Source organism: Vulpes vulpes, chromosome 1 (assembly GCF_048418805.1).
Source record: "Vulpes vulpes isolate BD-2025 chromosome 1, VulVul3, whole genome shotgun sequence".
Lineage (NCBI taxonomy): Eukaryota > Metazoa > Chordata > Mammalia > Carnivora > Canidae > Vulpes > Vulpes vulpes.
In genome coordinates, this window is record NC_132780.1 from 147,341,685 (window position 1) to 147,361,425 (window position 19,741).

A 19,741-nucleotide genomic window follows, 5' to 3' on the forward strand; every position below is an offset into this window, starting at 1 on the left:
GCTATTGACTTGAAAGGAAAAGAATTATTCTCATTAATAAATTTTGTCTAGAGCATCTCAATTTCCATGTCTATAATATTTGTCTCGCAAAATATTGATCTGAGACTGACTTTAGTTCTGGAAAGGGTGAGAAGGAATGGTAAAACCCGTTCCAAGTTCTACCACACAATGAAATTGGAAAAGATGCTTCCCCACGTCCAAACCAGCTCTGGGGGCAAAGAAGAAAATCTCTGCTCATGCTCCCAGTGGGAAATCTGTATAGATTTTGTATGGTTTAAGGTGTTAATATTTAACGTAGAGGAAAAGAAGAAGGAAGGAAGAAAGGAAGGAAGGAAGGAAGAAGGGTGAGAGGGAGCGAGAAAAGGAAAGGCAAAACAGGAAAATTATAACTGGAAATGAAAAAAGGGTGGTTTATTCCTCAAGTTCTTTCTGAAGCACCTTTTTTGTGCTCCTTTTATTGGACTTATAGCTAAGAAATCAAATTAAAAGCCTGCAGAATTGTTCGTTCTGCATGATACGAAGCTTCTCCCTGTGTTTTATCGAGTCCACGGCGGTTGTCCGGAGCCCTCTCCTGGAAGAGCGTCGGTCCCCCGCGCACACGGCCGCGCTCAGCAGTCGTGAGATTTACAGACAATCGCCCTTTGCAGATTCGCTCTTATCAGGTTTAATAACTTCCACCCCAAATTGCCCCGGTCCCTCTTCATTCCCTCCTGTCATTTATTTTCTGCCCCAGGGGCAGAGATCCTCCACTGGATTTCCCTTCTGGCTGTGGGAATCCTTCCGTACTCTGAAAGGGAGTAGAAAAATAGAAGGGGGTGGGAAAAAAAAAGAGGAATGAGGTGAGTATTCCATTTCGTGATGAAATTCGGAAACTCTGTGCCTTAAAGGGCACCCATTTTCAAGGTTTGGTTAACTTTGTTATCATTGTTTATGTGGTCTTTTTTGGTAAAAAAAAAAAAAATACACAGTTCACTAAGAAAAAAAGAATGCATTCCAAACAAAAACAAAATCCATACATACTAAAATATTTTTCACTATCTCTTTGAAGAATATTCTTTAAATCTTCCATAGGTTCAGGTGAACATTTCTTGACTGTCCATGATTAAAACCACTTAAAAGTTATAGACCACAGATGCAAATATAATGTCCTATGCCTCTGCAATGAAGGCTCGAAATTAACGTCGTACGAATGTGTGCGTGTGTTGCTCCCAACATGTGAAAAAAAACCCCACCTCATGATATGGAGACTCTAGCCAAGGCACATGGAATTCGTTGAAAATGCACACAAACAACCATTAAAATGACAAGACAGACTGAAACGTTCAAACAGTAAGTTTCCAAATGTGTAGGGCAAAATGACCAAAAAATATTAGAAATAGTGTGGTGAGCTGCCTTTTTTTGTTGTTGTTATTCTACACTGACAGAGGTACAGTTTGGGAAAAAAAAAAAAGTTTGTAGACATCAATACAGAGAGATATTGCCCTAAAAAAAATCCTCAAATCCATCTTCAAAATACCCTCCTGCTGAACACACATGAATAGGAGCTTTTGTGTATGAAAATCTCAGCAATGGTCCCCCTTTTAAAATCTACATAGAAAATGGGGGACTGTTGGTCCCATGGCTTCTCATCATGAATTGTAAAGACTTTAGTCAGTGGCTACAATGATTCATCATTTTCCATACAGAGGTTTTTAAATGTGTATATTTATATTAATCCCACTGAAGACTATCTCTCCTTTAAATGTATGTTTAGAGTCTGTAGACTCTGTGTGACCCAGGGGTGCTTATATAACTCAATGTGGGTGTCCGGGTGTAAATACGTGTTTATGATTTTTTTTATAATATATATGTCTGTGGGTAGCATCTAACTCCTGTGTATGTAATAATGTTTTTCTCTCTGCTGAGGCTTACTTCTCCAGCCTATTGTTTGAGACAACAGATATAAGTTGCGATGGGAGAGGAGCGTCGGATTTGGTGTGTATCCCCCATTTCCAATTATAGATGGATCATTACAGACAGCGGAGTCCTGAGAAGCCAGACATCTGCTCCTCACATGAATGCACTCACCTCCTAGAGACCAGGCTGCCATCATGCTCTGGAAGCTCGTGGAGAATGTCAAGTACGAAGATATCTATGAGGTGAGCCGACACCCCCAGATGCATCTTAGAGCTTTGCAGATAGAGAATTTGAGCTTCTTGACACCCCAACTGATATATATTTTTCAGCTATTTAGTCGTAGATTCCCGGCCGGTTTTCTCAGCTTTCTCTAACTTTTAGAAAAGCTGGTTGGGGAGAGACTTCGCTATTCGGAAAAAGAACTTTAAGGCTGAAATCTGGCTACTTTAAGTTAGGAGATTTCTCTCTCTCTCTCTCTCTCTCTCTTTCTTTTTTCTTTTATTTTTCTTCCTCTCTTCCTCGCCCCCCCCCCCCCCTCCTTAGGCTCTGATGGGGAATGTGGTGCTACTGAATGTGGGCAGAGAAAATAGAGACTAATAAAGGCAGAGGCTCTCCCCGTTTTGAGTGTGGGAGAGAATTAGATTTTCAAGCCTCATTCGTAACAGACTCGGGCTTATAATTTTCATTTTCAATAATATTTCTGAAATCGACAACAAACGGATCCAAGTAGGGGACAGAGGATGAGAAGGAGGGAGGTAGATAGACGGTTAGAGGTAGACGGAGCACCAGCAAAGGAGTCCTAGCAGATCTTTTTAATCTTTTTTCTTTTTTTTTTTTTTCTCGTGTTTTGCTTTTTTTTTTTTTTTTTTTTTTTTTTTTTTTTTTTTTTTTGAGGGTCAGTGCGTCCAACCACCGCAAGTGTGGGCATTTTGGACGCGGCGCTCTAGGGCGCTCCAGCGCCGGGGGTAGCGCAACTCTCGCTCCGGCCGGAGAGGCGGCTCGTCCGCCCCGCGGGGCCGGGGCCGGGGCCGGGGCCGGGGCCGGGGCCGGGGCCGCGCCCGCCCTGCCCTCCTCGGTCCGGGGCGCCCGCTGCGGCGGGGCGGGGAGGGCGCGGCGGCCGAGGCCCGCGGAACTTCGCTCGGAGCCGGGGCGCCTCTGGGACCCCGACCTCGGCGCCAGGGGCACGGGGAGCGGAGGCTCCGGGAGACGTCGAGGGGGGACGCGGAGCAGAGCCGGGAGGCAGGGCGAGCCCGGCGCGGGCCGGGCGGGTGACGCACGGAGACCGCCGAGCCGAAAAGTTGGGGAGAGGAGGGAGCACGGGACGCGGAGTCCCGGGCGCGGAGCGGCAGGAGCGCTCGAGGGGTCGTGCCCGACGGCGGCGGGACGCACGGAGGCTCCCGGCCGGGGGTGCGGGGCCGGGGAGAAACCGAGAGCCCTCGGCTCGGGGACGGCTCCGGAGAGCCCGGCGGGGAGCCGCCTTGCGGACCGCTGGCTGCGCAGGGAGGCGGCCGCCGAGCCCCGGCCGCCGCCGAGGGCCCAGGGCTTCCCCGCGGACCCGGGGTGCCGAGGCCCCGCGGGCAGCCAGGGCCCCAGCTCCGGCCGGCCCGGGGCCCTAATTTTGGGGTGTGTGTGAGAGAGGGAGAGAGGGAGAGAGGGAGAAAAAGACACAGACAGAGGCAGAGACAGAGGTGGAGGAGCTTTCGTCTTTCTGCGGGAGGACGATCAGGGTTTTCCTTTCCTCTTTGTGCCTGTGTGTTGACTGTAACGAAGAGCCGCGCCTCCGCCCGGTGGGGTTTGTTCCGGTTCGGCCTCCTTTTCTTTCTTTAACAGGCGGGATAATGGTAAAGTCGCAGGCGCTCGAGCGAGCGGTCCTGGAGAATGTGAGCGCCCGGCGTGGGCTGGGCGCGGGCGCACAGGGGGCCGCGGTGTGGAAATAGCTCGGGATGGACATAGAGGGGTCCCCGTGGCTTCCCAAAAGTAAGCAGCATCGAACTTGTTCTTTGCTCATGAAAAGTAGACTGGCTACATGGGAGAGGAGGGAGGGAGGGAGGGCAGAAGGGACGGAGGGAGAGAGAAGGAGGGGTGGAGTGGAAGAGGGGTAGAGAGAGGAGAATAAAATGAGAGGGAGGGGGGAAGAGAGGGAGAGAAGACAGGGGAGAGGGGTGTGTGTGTGTGTGAGAGAGAGAGAGAGAGAGAGAGAGCGGGAGGAAAGGAGGGAGAGGAGAGAGCATATTGCAGGTATCCCTATTTGCCTAAATTCTCCGCTCAAAAATGTAGGAGAACCCGCAGCCCCGTGGAAGGAACCTTTTTCAGTCCGGAGGAAGGTTGAACTTTAACAGAAATGGCAGTCAGGCCAGTTGAACGGGTTCCTGAAACATCCAAAAAGGTTTTCTGTTGCCCCTGGCTTTGCCTGGAAAGGATAAGTTTAGTGTACTTCAAGATTGATTGCATATATTTTAAATTGGGGTAAAAAAAAATCACAGACCGTATGAGCAGTAAGGAGGGAGAGGCTACACAAGAGACGAAAAGCCCCCATCTCACCCCTGTCCTTCAATAAATAAGCATGATCTCCAATATTCACTGCAAGTCTGCAAACGTCACTGTAAACAACCAGGCCCACAGGTTTACTTTTCTCTCCCCTCCAAATGATGAGGCAACGCCTTTTTGTTTTTTAATCTGCACATGAAGCACCTAGGGCGATCAGTTCTTCCCATTAGGAAAGTCCCTCTCCAGGAACCAGGACACCTACGTTCTGTACAAGCCCCCAGCGATGCTCTCCCTCACTGCCTTGTCCAAAGGAGCAGGGGCTGCGTTATGCGTGTCCCGGCTCAGTTAATTGAAGTTCTGCCTCTTTCCTGCTAAACTTTTCCCCCAGTCTGCCTTTGCCAGCCCCCTCGTCTGATTACATCTAGTAATTCTCCACTGAATGAACGTCATTTACAATAGTAGGGGAGCTCTGCGCTCGCTGCTGCTTCACGCTCCATTTGTCCTCCATTCTCCCTTTAAAGTACTCGTGTAATATTAATAGTCATGAATATCAATTATTATGAGGCGGTGTAGGCAAGCGGAGGGAGGAAGGGGCGCCCGAGCAGTCTGAGCCCAGCTTCGGGTGGAAGAGGACTGCATCTGGAGCCCCGAAGAGCGGCAGAAGAAAAGAGGCCAAAAAGACAGCAAGAGACCGATGAACAGATCTGTCTGTGTGTGACAGGCATCGCCAATCTTGTTTGGGGGTGGTGGTGGGGGATTTTTTTTTTTTTTGATGGCTTGTCCTGGAAACCCCTCAAGCTCGGCTCCTGTGTCCAGCTCGTTTCTCTGCTGGACTCCTTGATTTTTTTTTAAAAAAAATCATTGTTTGATTTTGAGCAGTAACCAGGCTTTTTTTTCCAGATGTTAGTCCACACCTATTCATCCATGGTGAGTTTGGATTCACGTTGTACCAGAATTGCATGCTCCCTCCTCTCACTGTCTCTCTGTCTCTCCGTCTCCGTGCGTGTGTCTCACTCTCTCTGTCTCTGTCTTCCTTTGAGCGCCTTTGGCTTGGTAATTTAGCACCATAATTGGACGAGGCTGCAGCTGCTTCTCTCTGCATTGTGTGTTCTCCGTCTGAGCTCCATGAGTCAGCTGGGGAGGGGGGAGGCCGCAGAGAAAAACTTTTTATTTGCCATTGCAGTTTGGAAATTTAGGTGACTATTTCTCCCCAACCCCCCCCCCCCCAAAAAAAAACCAAAAAAAAAAACAAAAAACCATAGGGACTTTACCAAGGCATTTCCACAGAGGAGAGGGAGAAACTTAACCAGTCCTTTCACACACACCTCCCCTTCCCCTTCCACTTCCAGTTTGCCACTCTGGATTGAACCAACACTAAGTTGTCTGGGCTTTTTTTCTTGTTTTCCCCTCTCAACCCCACGTCCTTCATTTTCACACCCTGGCATAAAACAGCACTAGATACAGAAAAGCAACCTAGAAATAACTCCTCGGAACCACAATTCAACTTAATTTAACATGGGTTCAGGATAAGATTTCAAAGGAGATCCATTTCAATCAAACACTATTTAAATTATTTAATTCCTCTTGGGGAGGGAGGGGTGACTGGGAACTCCGAGCAGGCAAATTCCTCAGGGCTCCCGGAATTCTCAGGTTTGCACAGGGAGCTCTTGGTCAGCTGGCTGGGTTGCCAGGGGAGGCAGAAGTTGGTTTTGAACAGGAGTAGCTGCACAGCAAATAGTATGAAGTTTTATTTGTTATGCTTTGGACCTCTGGAAGAGTCAGGAAGAATAGTTGAAAACCCCCAGTTGAGGAAATACTCTGTGTAAGCCTCCTATATTTTTAACTAAGGAATTTAGAATTGCTGCCCTTACCTATAGTTACTGTACCCTCACCCCTTAGGCCCACTTTGCACTCCCAACATAGGGCTCAGATGTCGGGTAAGTGGGTGGTGAATCTCCCCCATTTTTTCCCCCAAAGCCTGGAGTTTGGAATTGCTGAAATCATGTGCCCTCTGAGTCAACTTGGGAGTTATAAGTTTCAGACTCTTGCTTCCCTGTCCTGGGAAGAATATACGAAGCCGAGCTTCTCCATTAGTCGCTTGTATTTTTTTTTTTCTTTCTTTCTTTCTTTCTCTCTCTCTCTCTCTCTCTCTCTCTCTCTCTCTCTCCCTCCCTCCCTCTCTCTGTCTCTCTCTGTCACTCTGTTTCTCTCTCTCCTTCTCTCCGCTCCCAGGACCGGCACGATGGCGTCCCGAGCCACAGCTCCAGGCTCTCGCAGCTGGGCTCGGTGTCCCAAGGACCTTACTCCAGCGCCCCGCCGCTGTCCCACACCCCGTCGTCAGACTTCCAGCCGCCCTACTTCCCGCCTCCCTACCAGCCGCTCCCCTACCACCAGAGCCAGGATCCCTACTCCCACGTCAACGACCCCTACTCTCTGAACCCACTGCACCAGCCCCAGCAGCATCCCTGGGGGCAACGGCAGCGGCAAGAAGTGGGTTCGGAAGCCGGCTCTCTCCTGCCCCAGCCTCGGGCAGCCTTGCCCCAGCTCTCGGGCCTCGACCCCCGGAGGGACTACCACTCGGTCCGCCGGCCAGACGTGCTGCTGCATTCGGCGCACCACGGCCTGGACGCGGGCATGGGTGACAGCCTCTCGCTGCACGGCCTCGGCCATCCCGGAATGGAAGACGTCCAGGTAACCACAAACAAACAAACGAAAAGGACAATAAATAAATAAACAAATAGTGAATGCCCCAGGAGATGGGAGGGGTGGGGGAGGGGCAGCTCTGTATCCTTTGGGGGAGGTAGTTTTCATCTTTAGAACAGGAATAGCTGGACACCACAATATAACTGTTAATACATGTATGGCTCTGTAGTGGCAATTCGATTTCTGGAGGTCCAATTATGAAAGCTGGAACCACTAAAATCATAAAGGAGAAAAATATATGTGTGTATGTTGATAGTTTAGCATCATCAGAATTAAGGCTAGATGTTTTTTGTCTTGCCCTAGCTACTTCCTATTCTCTTGTACTTTGTGCTAGCAAGCTAGGTACCCTTCGCAACTCACTCTCCATGGACGTCCCATAGTGGGCCTGGCCCCCAGACAAGGCAGGTGAAAGACTGGGCTGCCTAGAGTCTGGAGCTTCAGCAGGGAGGCATAGGGTCCTCTTGCACTCCAGAAGTTCCTGCTGGAATTTAAGCGTGACGATGCACATGGGAAGAAAAACATGTGCTGTGATTGTCCAAACCAGGTCCCACTTTGAATGACTCATAAGCTGCTGAGCCCTTTTTCAAGATAAGTGATTTCCAGAGTCATCTTCCCAAGAAATGGAATAAATATGGGGAGAGACCCAGAAAGCCATATTCCGCTTGGGAGTCCGAGAGGAGACAGACCATTTTGGAGAATGTTTTCACCTTTTGATCCATTAAATGACTGGAGAGCAATATTCTCCACATCCCTCTTCAATCCTCCCCCTCCTTTAATACTCTCCTCTCCCCAAAGCCACTATCCCAGTTAAAGAGGCATCACGTGTTTGTTTCTTAAAACAAAAGGCTCAAAACACTACCCCCCCCCCCACTCCCTAACCCATCTGCAACCTACACAATGGAGACTGATTTGGTTGAGAATACTTGGTTAAACTAAACAAAGAAACATCAAAGAAATGATTTCTAAAAACTGTCTGGGTGATTCTGAGCAGGTTTCCTTTTGCTCCCTAATTTAAATAGTCTGCAGAAAAGATAAATATGGTTGAAAGGTGTTTGACACTTCTGTCTCATTGGCATAGTTGTATATATTACGCATCATTTCAGCCGTACCTCCAAAGCAAAGAAAAATGAAATGGGAAAGAAAAGAAGAGTACTTGAGTCCTTCTTTACCTTACTTGGAAAAAAAAAAATGTATTTTGAACGGTTAAAATGTGGTGACAGCACCAAATGCTGCCTGTGTGTAGTCTATGATGGTCTATTGCTTTAGAGGAGATTCTGTTATTTATTATTTCCAAGAATGATGGAATCACCTGATTTGTGGCTGGATTTACCCGTAGTAATAAGAATGGTAGTGTTGTTGATTTAATCAAGCTTTGAGTATTCTATCTGGAGAAATTGCTCGTTTTGGAATACCATACAGGAAGGAAATATTTAATAGCTTCAAAAAATGTATTGGGGTAATATGTGTGTTTGGGGGGGGAGCTAAGTTCTTAAATTAACCTTTCTGAGTAGGGCTCAAAGTGCTAGATAATGAAAGTGGATCAACCCATCACCACTGCTGTTGGCAATGCTAACACACTGGCCGCATCACCATCACCCTGCAGGCCGGGTGAGTCAGTCAACTGAACCCAGGAGTTCTCTCAAAGGAGGGAATAGATTTCTTTGGTTTCAGTTTAGTTTAGTTTTAGGTTTGTTTTTTTGTTTTTGTTTTTGGTTTTGGTTTTGGTTTTTTAAAGATATAATTGTAAGGGGTTTTGAGTGTTTGGCCAAAGGTAAAGGAGGAGAGAACAGGACCAGTTCAGTGTGTATTGGGGAGGACACCCTCTTCAAAGCGTCGTGCCACAGGCTGAGTTCTTGCGTCGTCGGAACACGGACGGCGAGGTGCAAAGAGCCCAGAGGAGAGAAGGTGCAGGCCCCGGCCCACGCAGGCTCCCCGCCCACGCACCTCTGCCTGGTTCCTCCCCCAGCAGTTTCGCACCAGCCGGTCTGGAGAGGTGGGGGTGCTCGAGGGGCTTTCTCTGGACGACCCTCAGTGCAGGGGGTCGAGGAGGGGGGCTGCTATCCTGCGCCTGTCCCGGGCAGCGGGGAAGATCTCTGCCCCCGCGGCATTGACAGGCCTCCGGAGGCCTGGGTGTGCTTGACAAGGGGCAGGTGACAAAGAAAGGCCGGGGAGGAGGTGTACCTAGGACCAGACCCCCGAATGCAGAGGCTGTGCCTCATCTGCTGCATCCCGGAGGATCCACTTCCGAATTAGGGATTTGGAGCGCCGAGGGGTTGGGGTGGGGGCAGCTGAAGTGACACGAGCCAGAGGGGATCTCACCCTTCCTTTGCAGCAACGGATTGGGTTGGCTGCGCCCGACCAGTCTTTAAAAAGGGACCGGAGCGTGTCTCCACCTGGACCTCAGTCAGTTGTTCGATCTTGGGAACCTAGTGTGTGTTCAGGCTCCCTCCTTCCTCCACCCAGCCCCGGACCAGGGCGCTGCTGGGCCGATGGGCCTCAAAGCGAGGGGTACTCACCTGGCGGCGTGGTTGGTATGGGGGGTATGTTGGGTGACCCAGATATACACGCGGAGGGCCACCGCCCCGACCTTGAGAGAAGAGAAGGAGGGGAGCTAATTAACCAAATGCTTCTAATATTTTTTAAATGAAACTATAAAACCCTGTCAATTTCTATTTCAATTTACTCACAGGGGCTATTAAACTAGCAAATCGCTGTTTGGGTTCTGGGTATGCTACATTTCACCCATTGTGTGTATGTGTGTTGGGGGTGCAGTGTTAAAAACTCAGGAAAACAGCATCAGGAAGAAAGATGGAGTGAGATGACACCTAGTTTGGAGTTTTGTTGTGAACACCTCTCTTCTTCCAATCTTTGCTCTCTAACCTCTCATCACCTCTACTACCCCTGAGTATAAACATACAAGGATATTGTCAAACCCACCACACACACACACACACACACACACACTCTCAAACACGCCCTAGTGTCTTAAAGCAACCCCTGGTATCACTTTTAACTAAAGAAGTCTAGTAATTACGAGTCTGAGTTGTTTTTCTGCGCTTCCGCATGCAGTCCTAATTAAATCTTTACGATCCTCCCTGTGACGATTAAGCGCCAGCATGCTGCGTGAATATCCTGTACAAAAACCCAGCAGGCGGCCGTAATTAGATAGAAAATCAGACAAGAGCCTTCTCATTAACTACCACAACTACCCCACGTCGCTGATGAGGCGTATATACATATTTACGTATGGACGTGAGGGTGAGGTGTGGGGGCGCCGGGATCCTGGCCCCTGAGATCCCGGGCCTGCCCGCCCACAGACACGGGGGAGTGTTTTTGTCTTGAGTGGACACCTCGCGCTGCAGACACGTGAGCATGGCAAGGCGTGAATCTTGAGCGTGTGTGTGCACGCGCGCGTGTGCGTCGTGGGGGCTCCTGAGGAGTTTCCAACAAGTTATGTGAAGTATTTTTTAAAGAAGCTTTTCACTATTAATATGCACATGACATGTTGCAACATGGAAAACCGTTCTTAAGGAGAATAGCAATTTTCCTCACCTTTCCGACAACTGAAGAGTGACTATTAAAAACGAAAAGAAACAAATTAACATGCTCCCTTCGTGATTAGATCATCTCATTTCTAATGTGCTGCTTGTTTGGGGTAGACAGTCTCTTCCTTGTGATGAACACACACCCTGTCTGGGGATGCAGCCTGAGTGGGTGGAAGGTGCTGTGAAAACACAATCTCACTCTCAAGCCCTTTGCTTTTTACTTCTTTGTAGAATGGGTGACAGATTGGTCCAAACTTAGGTTTGAGAATCAGGGAAAACAGCAGTTCATTCCAGAAAGACTTAGCATTTATTTTCACTGGGGTGGGTGCGTGGGTGGAGGAAGGAATACAATGCTTTTGGATGCCCTGGGATGCACAACCAGAACTCTGTTCTTGTGCATCCTGACAGTAAGAAACTCATCCCAACAGCTATTTCCCCTCAGAAGTCCTGCCAACACCCAGGGTTGAAACTTTCCTTCTTTAGCATAAGACTGTGGCACAGAGGATGAATGCTCTTTGCCATTACCTAGGTGCTGACTGGGAGGATCCAGAGTCTCTGTATCTGTGTCTGTAGTTACTGCCATCCTAACAGGTGTGCTTCTTGCCGGGAAGTAGCAGCAGCAGCAGCAGCAGCATTGGGAGGGGGAGCAAATTGTGCAGGTTCCTCTGAGGGATTATCATGCTGCAAGAAATTCATAGTACACTAGGGCGTGTATGGACTGCATGGGTGTGCGGTCCTGCCAGCTTGCAAACGTGTTCTTATGTGTTGCTGTTTGCATTCCATTCCAAATTGCTCAGACTTTAATTAAAATCCCATAATGTAAACTATTATGTATTTGTAAAATAACTCTAGGGTTAAGATGCGCGGGGATAGAATTGAAAACAGAAATTATTCTTACCAATATTGGTGAAAATATTTCAGCTATTGCCAAATTTTCACAATTCATAAGAGCAAATAATATAAAACTTTATATGTCTGTGTAACATCTATGTTTAATATAATAACTAAAGCAATACTGCATCCCAGATGTCTCTCATAGTTTCCTTTTTCCTCTGCTTCCATTGGAAGAATTTATAATTTGGGTGAATTTCATTTCTATGTTGATTTGGAGGTAATAATGATAATAATAAAACCTCCCTTTGTGAATTAATATAAATGGAAATAACAGAAACTCCAGTTTGGAATGACATGATTTATGTGTGCAATTCTTTAATATCCAGTCAATTTGAATAGTGATGTTTTTATATTCACAGTCAGTTGAAGATGCCAATAACAGCGGCATGAATCTATTGGACCAGTCTGTCATAAAAAAAGGTATGGATTATTCCTCCCAAAAGTAAGCAAAGTTTTCCTGTGCAGTCATGTCTTCATGAGTTTTCACTTTGGGGGAATTAGTTATTTTATAAGACAGAAATGTTTGTTCACAATCATAGGACAGAGGATGTCTAGGTGAAAAAAGGCCTGTCTGGAAGAAGGAAATTGGGGGAGGGGGGGAACGGCAACCAAAGGCAGAAACCCAGATAAGAGACAGAGGGACAGAGACTATTGCCATTTTTCTCATGGTACATTTGGTGGCAATTCTAGATACATCTTAAATAACCGAACTAACATCACGTATGGAACTGGCTAGGAAACACTGCTTTCAAAAATGTGCTATAATTATTTCATTGGTAAGTGGAGTTTGCTGAGCTAAACCCCAAGTTGTTGAGACAGTTCTTCTTGTTTTTGCATTTGATTGTTTTGTGTGTGTGGTGATTCTGTTCCCAGCTCTCTGTGTTTTATGAGTTGTCTCTTATTTTTTTTAAATTGTGCCAAATGTGTTGCCAAATATGCACATCCTGAGAAGTTGAGACAGCGTATGCACATTTCTAAATCTTTCTACATATGCATTCATGATTTAGTGTGACTGTGGAATCACCCCATACTGTTAAAGGGCATGTGATATTAACAAATGTTTGCAGTCTCTTGTACAGCTGTAAGCAAAATAATTAACTAATTAAACTAATTAAATGTAATTACAATAACTCATTTTGGGCGTATTGCAGCTGCTTAATTTTTCCCCCTCTCTTCTGACAGTCACTGAGAGAATGCCTGGCGATTAGTGTGGCTGCCGAAAGGCCCGAATGTCACTCACATGCCACCAATTTAGGAGCTTGAATGTGTAAACAGTGCAATCTTTAATTATCGCAAGAACTGGTATTTGGAGATACAATTTTAACTACTGTAACCCTTTCTTATCGATTCTGGAGAAGGCCTGTCCTTATATTTCGTGTCAACAATCCCTAGCTTCAGCCGTTTGTGATTAATTTGAGCCACGTGACATTCATCAAAACAATTAAAGAAAAAGTGCTTTGGAAAGTAACCCAAAGTCAAGCCCGTACAGTAGGAGGGTCATGAAGTAAGAATTACAAACAGGGTGAGGTATTCTGAATTATCTTTTTTTACAGAGACAGAAAACGTGGCTTTGAGAGGTGGAGGATAGGAGGGAGCAGCTGTACTTGGAATAATGCCATTTGGTTTTGGAATGTAAGATCCTGAAGAAGAATAGTAAGATTTGGGGCAAAACTATTTATTTTATGTCTTGCTCCAAACACCCTTCTCTCTCTTCGTTAGACAGTATCATTTCAGTTTTTAATGCCAACTTTTGGGTTTGCTCGGACACCCAGGCATGGTGCTTAGATTTGCAACTGTGCTGACAGCTCACTTTCACCATTTTCTCTTGGGTCTTCTCTTTTGGTTAATTGCTGGTTGATGGGGGCGAGTAGGGGACGGTGGGGAGGCACTTCTCCATTGGCTTTTTTGTTTCAGCTCCTCCTCCCTTTTCATGGAAGGCTAGAATTTATCTCAGGGCTCTGAATCCTAGAAACAACATTTGGGCTGTCAGTGGGGCATGCCCAACAGATGACCAATCAGAAATGTTATTAATAGGCAGGCCAATAAAAATATTTGGAACTTAGCTTGCTTAACAAAACGGAGTTGAAAATATTCTTAGATGTGGGATGCTTTGGTTTTAGGGCTTGTATATGTTTGTCAGCAAAATGTGATTATCTGTGTAGAAGGGTATCTCTAGTAGTAAGGAAAGGAGAATATTTACTACAGTTGCTCGTTCTGTTTTGAAGAGTACTTTTCAAAGTACTTTTCCTGGCCCTGAAAGCCTTTTTTTAAATTGTGTAGTTTTAAACATCTAAGTGGCACCCCAGTCACTTTATTGATGTAGGCGGTATGGTATGAATATGAACTGTTAGGTTAACTCCATTATTTAGTATTTCAGGTATTTGCTTTATTACATGAAGAAAAGACCCTAATATATGTTTATCTTTAGAGAATCATAGGCAAAACAGTAATAAGTGATTGATTTACTGTTCTAGATAACTATGAACCACTTAAACTAAGGATATGGATTCACTTGCTCCTTCCTGGCCCTCTGGTCTCTCCTCTTTGTCCCCTCCCCTCCTCTTATGAGGGATATCTCCCAGAGATTAATTTAATAAAAAGAGAGGTGAGAAAGTTTCTGAACTAAATTTTCTAAATTTCAACAACTGGCAAGGGACCTGGTTGCTTAATTTATTTTCTAATGGGCTTTTGGAAAGATTTTAAAAAATTTTTTTGGTAGAAAGATTTTTTTTTTTTAAAGTCTACCTCCTTAATAAAAGTGCCGCCACTGACCAGGTTCCATGTCTCTGTCATTATGTATACTGAAGCCAGAAGACTTAGGCATTAAGGATATGTCTCCATGTCTCTCACTCTCTCTAATTATGGAAGGACTCCCTCCTAAAACTTAACCAGTCCAATTTTTCACCCGTGTTGATATCACCCCATAGATTATAGGCTAGCTCTCTTGTTATGTTTGCTATCTGGGCTTAGCTGACATTTCTGAAGTAATTTAGTTAAGAGGAAATGAGTTGTTCCCAGTAGAGAGGCAAACGAGTGGAGTGAAGGTAGCCAGCGTGATAAATGGCTCTTTCATTTGAAGATCTCCAGAGCTCGTTTACGGCTAATTTTCTGTATTGGCCCCCTTTGAGCTATTAATGCAATCGGCAGGGACCGTGGCCCCTCTCCTCTTAGCTGCCCCATTAGAGCTCCCATTAAGCTGCCGAGTCTCAACTCCAAGGCAGGAGTGGAGGGAGTAATGAAAGGTGCTTTTTAAACTCTCCTAATCTAAACCGGCAGAGGGTGGTTAATACGATTTGAAGGGGGCTGGTCAATGAGCAATCAATAAAGTAATAATGAGAAGGATTCGGTACATTAACAGTCTAAAAATCCAACGAGACATTAAAAAATCATTCTTAACTATCAGTTCCATTAAGATTAGGAATCTGGGCTGGGGAGGGGGCAGGTTGGTGCCCAACTAATATAAATGATCACAGCCATCATCCTATAGCCTAACTAAAAAAGGTTCACCTAGGCTTTAAGAAAAAGTTTTTGGTGCAATCAAAGGCCAATATGCAATCGGGTTGACACCTTAGAGAGCAGAAAATATGCTGGGATTTCTTGGAAAGGCTAGCGTGGCTGGAGTCCAAGGTTCAAATGTGACTGTGGGGCATTTTCATTGGGCTTAGGGATATCCTGTTTGGTTAGTTTCAGTTCAACTTCAGTTCTCTCCCACTTTTTTGCCCGTTAGTTCTGGCCCCTTCCCCATATAAACACTTTGATTAGTGTGGATTTTCTTTTTTTTGGGGGGGGGTATGAAGAAATTGCCAATTTCAGTTACAATGTTGGGATTCTTCCTTCTGACCTAGAAGGTAAAAAGCACTAAGAGTATGTCAGAGCCTCTGAAAGGATATGAGTTTCCCCTCAAAGGAAGAGGTTCACATTTCCAGAGCTGACTTGGATCCCAATAGGTATTTATTCAACTCTAGACTCTGAGATACATTCCAGCCACCCAGGGAGTAATCAGAGTTCACAGAATTTCAAAGTTGGAAAGGTTAGATGCTCTTCTCCAACTCCCACCCCAACTCCTAGTGAAAAAAAAAAACTGAGACAGAGAGAAGATAAATTACTTTCTCAAGGTTCCACACACCAAGTAAGTGATGGGACCCAATTCAGTTTCCAGACTCTTAGACTTTGCCCCTGAAAGACGCTAACCATGAATGTTTGTAGTTCTTAATATTCCAGGTTTCTTTGTGAGAATCTTTTTGTTTTTCTTTCCAGAATTTCAGTGCTCACACTTACAGATGTGCTATATATCCATGTGAAATAATATTTAGCCCTCAGGTAGATGAGAAACAATGCAAGTATAAAAGAAAGGGTGGTATGCTGGTGAGAGGTAGTTATTTCAAGCAGTGTGCAACCCCTTGGTGGCTTCCTAGTGTCACTCAGGGGGACTTACCCTTCAATCTATTAGATGGGTTCATTTCTTCCCTTCTTCCCCACCAGCAGATCAGAGCCACAAAGGGTCTGTTTGCAGTCAAACACAAAGATCTCAAGGCTATGATTTAACACTTAAGTTTAAAGAATACAGATTAAGTGCTAGTCTATTAAAGCTTTGGCTGTCTATAGTCCACTAATGAATAATATTTTCTCTAATCAGTCCTCCTTCCTCACTCTTAAGTAAAACTCCAGTCACTGTAATGAAATATTGATCAGTCTTAAACCCCATTTCTACTCCCCAATATGATGCAAGGAAAGAAGAAGAGGAGTAAGTTTTGTGGATGTTATATCCAGAAGTTGGTCATGATATGCAACTGAGAACCAAATAGGAAAAAAAAAAAAACGGTTTTAATGTATGCACAGAAAATTGTAAACATGTAAAGAACTGAAAGCTTCACGCTGAGTTTTGCTATGCTCCATTTCCTTACCATTTCCTGCTGTCGCTTTAAACCTATCTTAGTCATCTCTGGGTTCCATGAGCAGGAACAGTGTGCTCATAATTACTAACAAATCAACCGGGCCCTGTTGCTCTCTGGGTTTATTGATAAGCTGGAGAAAAGCAGAAGGGAAAAGACAAAGAGAATAAAATATGGGGTTAATCAGCTGAGCTAAGCAGGTGTGAGAGAGGGGAAGGTAGATAACAGTGCCAGGGATTTAAAGGAAAGTTAGGACAAGAAATATGCAGGGTCTAATCTAAGATACCAGGATTAAGGCCAGAGTAGAAGAGGGTTAGAACCTGAAGATGAGGGAGTAGACGGTAGGAATAAGATTTATACTTAAATTAAGAAAATGGAAATAAAACCTGAAGCATGTCTGCTCAAATAGTTTGCATCTTTGGGGGGCGGTGGACAACAACAACAAAAGAAGACAGCAGTGTGCTGACAGAAGCTGACTGGATTGGTGATATTTAGGTGATAATGCATTTGTGGAAAGGTACAGCCCACAAGAGGGAACAATATACATTCCCCATAGGAAATGGCTCTTGTCAGGTAAATCAGGCAATTAACAATAGTGAAATTGGAGGGCAGGTTATAAAGTGTCTCTAAAGGCCTGGGTTTTCAAGAGATTTGGCAGCTGGGACTCTGAGAAGAAGATAAATTCTAGTCCTAGAAGATATTTGGTGTCCGGTATGGGAAATAGGAACTGAACTTATTATTTTCAGCTTAGTGAGTTTTTTTTTTACTGTTAACACATTATTTCTAAATAGTATTTAAATATGAAAACATTGCTGTGTGTCAAAGATGAGATTTTTGTGCAATTTATTTCTGTAGTTCTTACCATGTTAAAATTATAAAAGGCCATCATGTATATTTTGGGAAAAAGTTCCTCCAAGACTATCTGATGCTAATTCCCACGATCATAAATTATTTGCTTATAGTTCTTGAATATGAATCTGAAACAGAAATCGAGAGTGCTGTGAAGAATAAGATCAAAATAGATGTGGATGTTGTGTAAGAGAATTAAATGATAGAGTGCTCCCACCCAAATCACTCTTTTAAATAACTTTAATTCCATATTTTACTCAAATTTAATTCATATTCACACTTTGAATTCTCATTGGTTCACTCTCAAATGGGGAGCAGCTTCACTGATAAGAATATGATGAAGGGAATCAGAAAGAAGAAAGCACCCTCTGTAGCTCCCCACCACCACCACAGCAGTGCAGGAGATCCACTGTTACCTAACATCTTTTACCTGCCGTGACACAAAACTCTGTAGACAGATCCAGAAATACTAAAATGCCTACTAAGGAGTAGCAAAAGGGAATTCTCGAGGACACCCATCCATTCTCCTAGGAAAATCCTTTTCTACAAGGTGTTTGTAAAGGGCCACATGTAATACCTAATAAATAAGGAATTTGGGACCTACTTTGGCTTTCAGCCGTCTCTAAGCAATCATGGATGTCTGAATGCCAGAATCTGTAGGAGAAAGAATAAGCTGTTACAAAAAATACTCAGTGTTGGTTAGTCTCTTCTGTACAAGGGAGGTTGTGCAACTTGTTTGATATGCAGTGTCTTAGGCTCTAAATGGTGGAAAGAGCTTATCTGTCCCCTACCAGAATTATAGGATGAGACATTGTTTATTAAAGAGAAATGGAAACTTCCTTTTTCACGCCAGATGCACATTTCAATAAATCCCCAGGAATGGTGATCAACTAAATAGATCTGCAGATTTTTTTTTAATTTTTATTTTTTGGGGTATATTTTTTTATTGGAGTCTGATTTGCCGACATATAACACCCAGTGCTCATTCCGTCGAATGCCCCCCTCGGTGCGCAGACTCGAGGACTTTACATACCATTACAAGAAGCTAAGGTGTAAGGCAAGTCAGGAAGTCACCTGCCCTGTGGCTTCTAGAACCTGAAGAAAATGGGCTTCAACAATGTAGAACTCCAAGGGAGTACGCCTGCCAGCGAATTGGGAGGTTGACCATTCATTGTTCTTCCTTCCCAGCCTTCTGGTTCTACTGAGCCCCGCCTCCTCCTGAGGTGCAGATGATACTGAAATACAATTAAACAGAAATACAGGCTGGAGAGGCTGAATGCGCCTGGGTAGCAGTGGCAACCAGCTGTCAGCTCTTATTAACTTCTGCATAAAACATACCTTGAGTGCGGTTTGTTATCAATTACTTGCCGAAATGAAACAACTGGGGCAAGGCAAGACCTCCGCTCACATGAATTAGAGTGATTGGTTGATTGATCAGGGCACCTGTTGTAAATCATAACTGCTCCAAATAATCACCAGCCGGTGCTTTAGTTAATTTGTAAACAAAATTCATGTCACTGTGGAATTGCTTTCACTGGAGAGGAGCATTTGGGTTCATTTCTAAAAGAATGTGTTATGATGTAGGAAAGAATGAGATCCACTCTAGAGAAATGAGCAGCTCGTTTGAGCCCAAGCTTCCTGGTATCACTTGGCTGTTCTTGAGCCCGGTGTCTGACAGCGCCCACTCTCCAGGACTCTCCAGGGCTCTCCAGTGATGACCACAGATTTCGATCCAATAGGAAAGGAGGGAGGGGTTCCCATAAAGAACACTGATACCACCGTTTTATATCATTGATAGTGCAAACACTTTCAGGATTCAGCACCAAACGTGATTATCCTCGGGAGACGGACGGGGAATCTTAAAAGATTCCGAGAGGCTCACGGAGATGTCTCAGGTCACAAGCTAGCACATTGATGGACTAGGAGTGGCCGGGTTTCACAGCACCATCCAGGCTCTGGGCCGCGCGTTTTCTTGCTTTGTAGAGTGAGCGGGGCTGTGGCGAGCGACATGGGGTAAGTTTCCAGAGGAGTGATGGCTTTTCCATTCGTGCGCACCCGGGGCTCTGAACGCCCGGCAGCCCCACTGGAACAAACACTTCCTCCTCCAGCTTTCCACTTGGCGCCCGTCCTGTGGCCTCGCCCCTGCGCGCGCACCGACACATTCTATCAGCCGGTCACCAGGATCGAAACCCGGTCACCTTTATGGCATATATTTCTCTCTCTCTCTCTCTCTCTAGTTCCGGTTCCTCCCAAATCTGTGACTTCTCTGATGATGAATAAAGATGGCTTCCTGGGAGGCATGTCCGTCAACACCGGCGAGGTGTTTTGCTCCGTCCCGGGCCGTCTGTCTCTGCTCAGTTCAACTTCAAAGTACAAAGTAACTGTGGGGGAAGTTCAGAGGCGGCTTTCGCCCCCCGAATGCCTCAACGCGTCTCTCCTCGGCGGCGTCCTCAGAAGGTAAACCCCACCCCCCAG

At 45.5% G+C, this 19,741-nt stretch overlaps 1 protein-coding gene across 5 annotated transcripts in view; it reads left to right on the top strand.

Moving 5' to 3' along the window:
* Window positions 1–1,982: 1,982 nt before the first annotated feature.
* Window positions 1,983–19,741, top strand: part of TFAP2B (transcription factor AP-2 beta) — a 28,410-nt gene continuing 10,651 nt past the window's right edge. Inside the window, exons 1-5 of one of the 5 annotated variants that reach the window (XM_072733683.1) lie at window positions 1,983–2,138; window positions 5,284–5,310; window positions 6,616–7,074; window positions 11,885–11,945; window positions 19,504–19,723. In XM_072733683.1, coding sequence (XP_072589784.1) covers window positions 2,058–2,138; window positions 5,284–5,310; window positions 6,616–7,074; window positions 11,885–11,945; window positions 19,504–19,723 — 848 coding nt within the window. In that variant the 5' untranslated portion in view covers window positions 1,983–2,057. Of the gene's footprint in view, window positions 2,139–3,807; window positions 3,874–4,831; window positions 5,311–6,615; window positions 7,075–11,884; window positions 11,946–19,503; window positions 19,724–19,741 lie in introns of those variants that run through there. The other 4 variants (XM_072733689.1, XM_072733687.1, XM_072733686.1 and 1 more) reach the window with 4 other exon arrangements.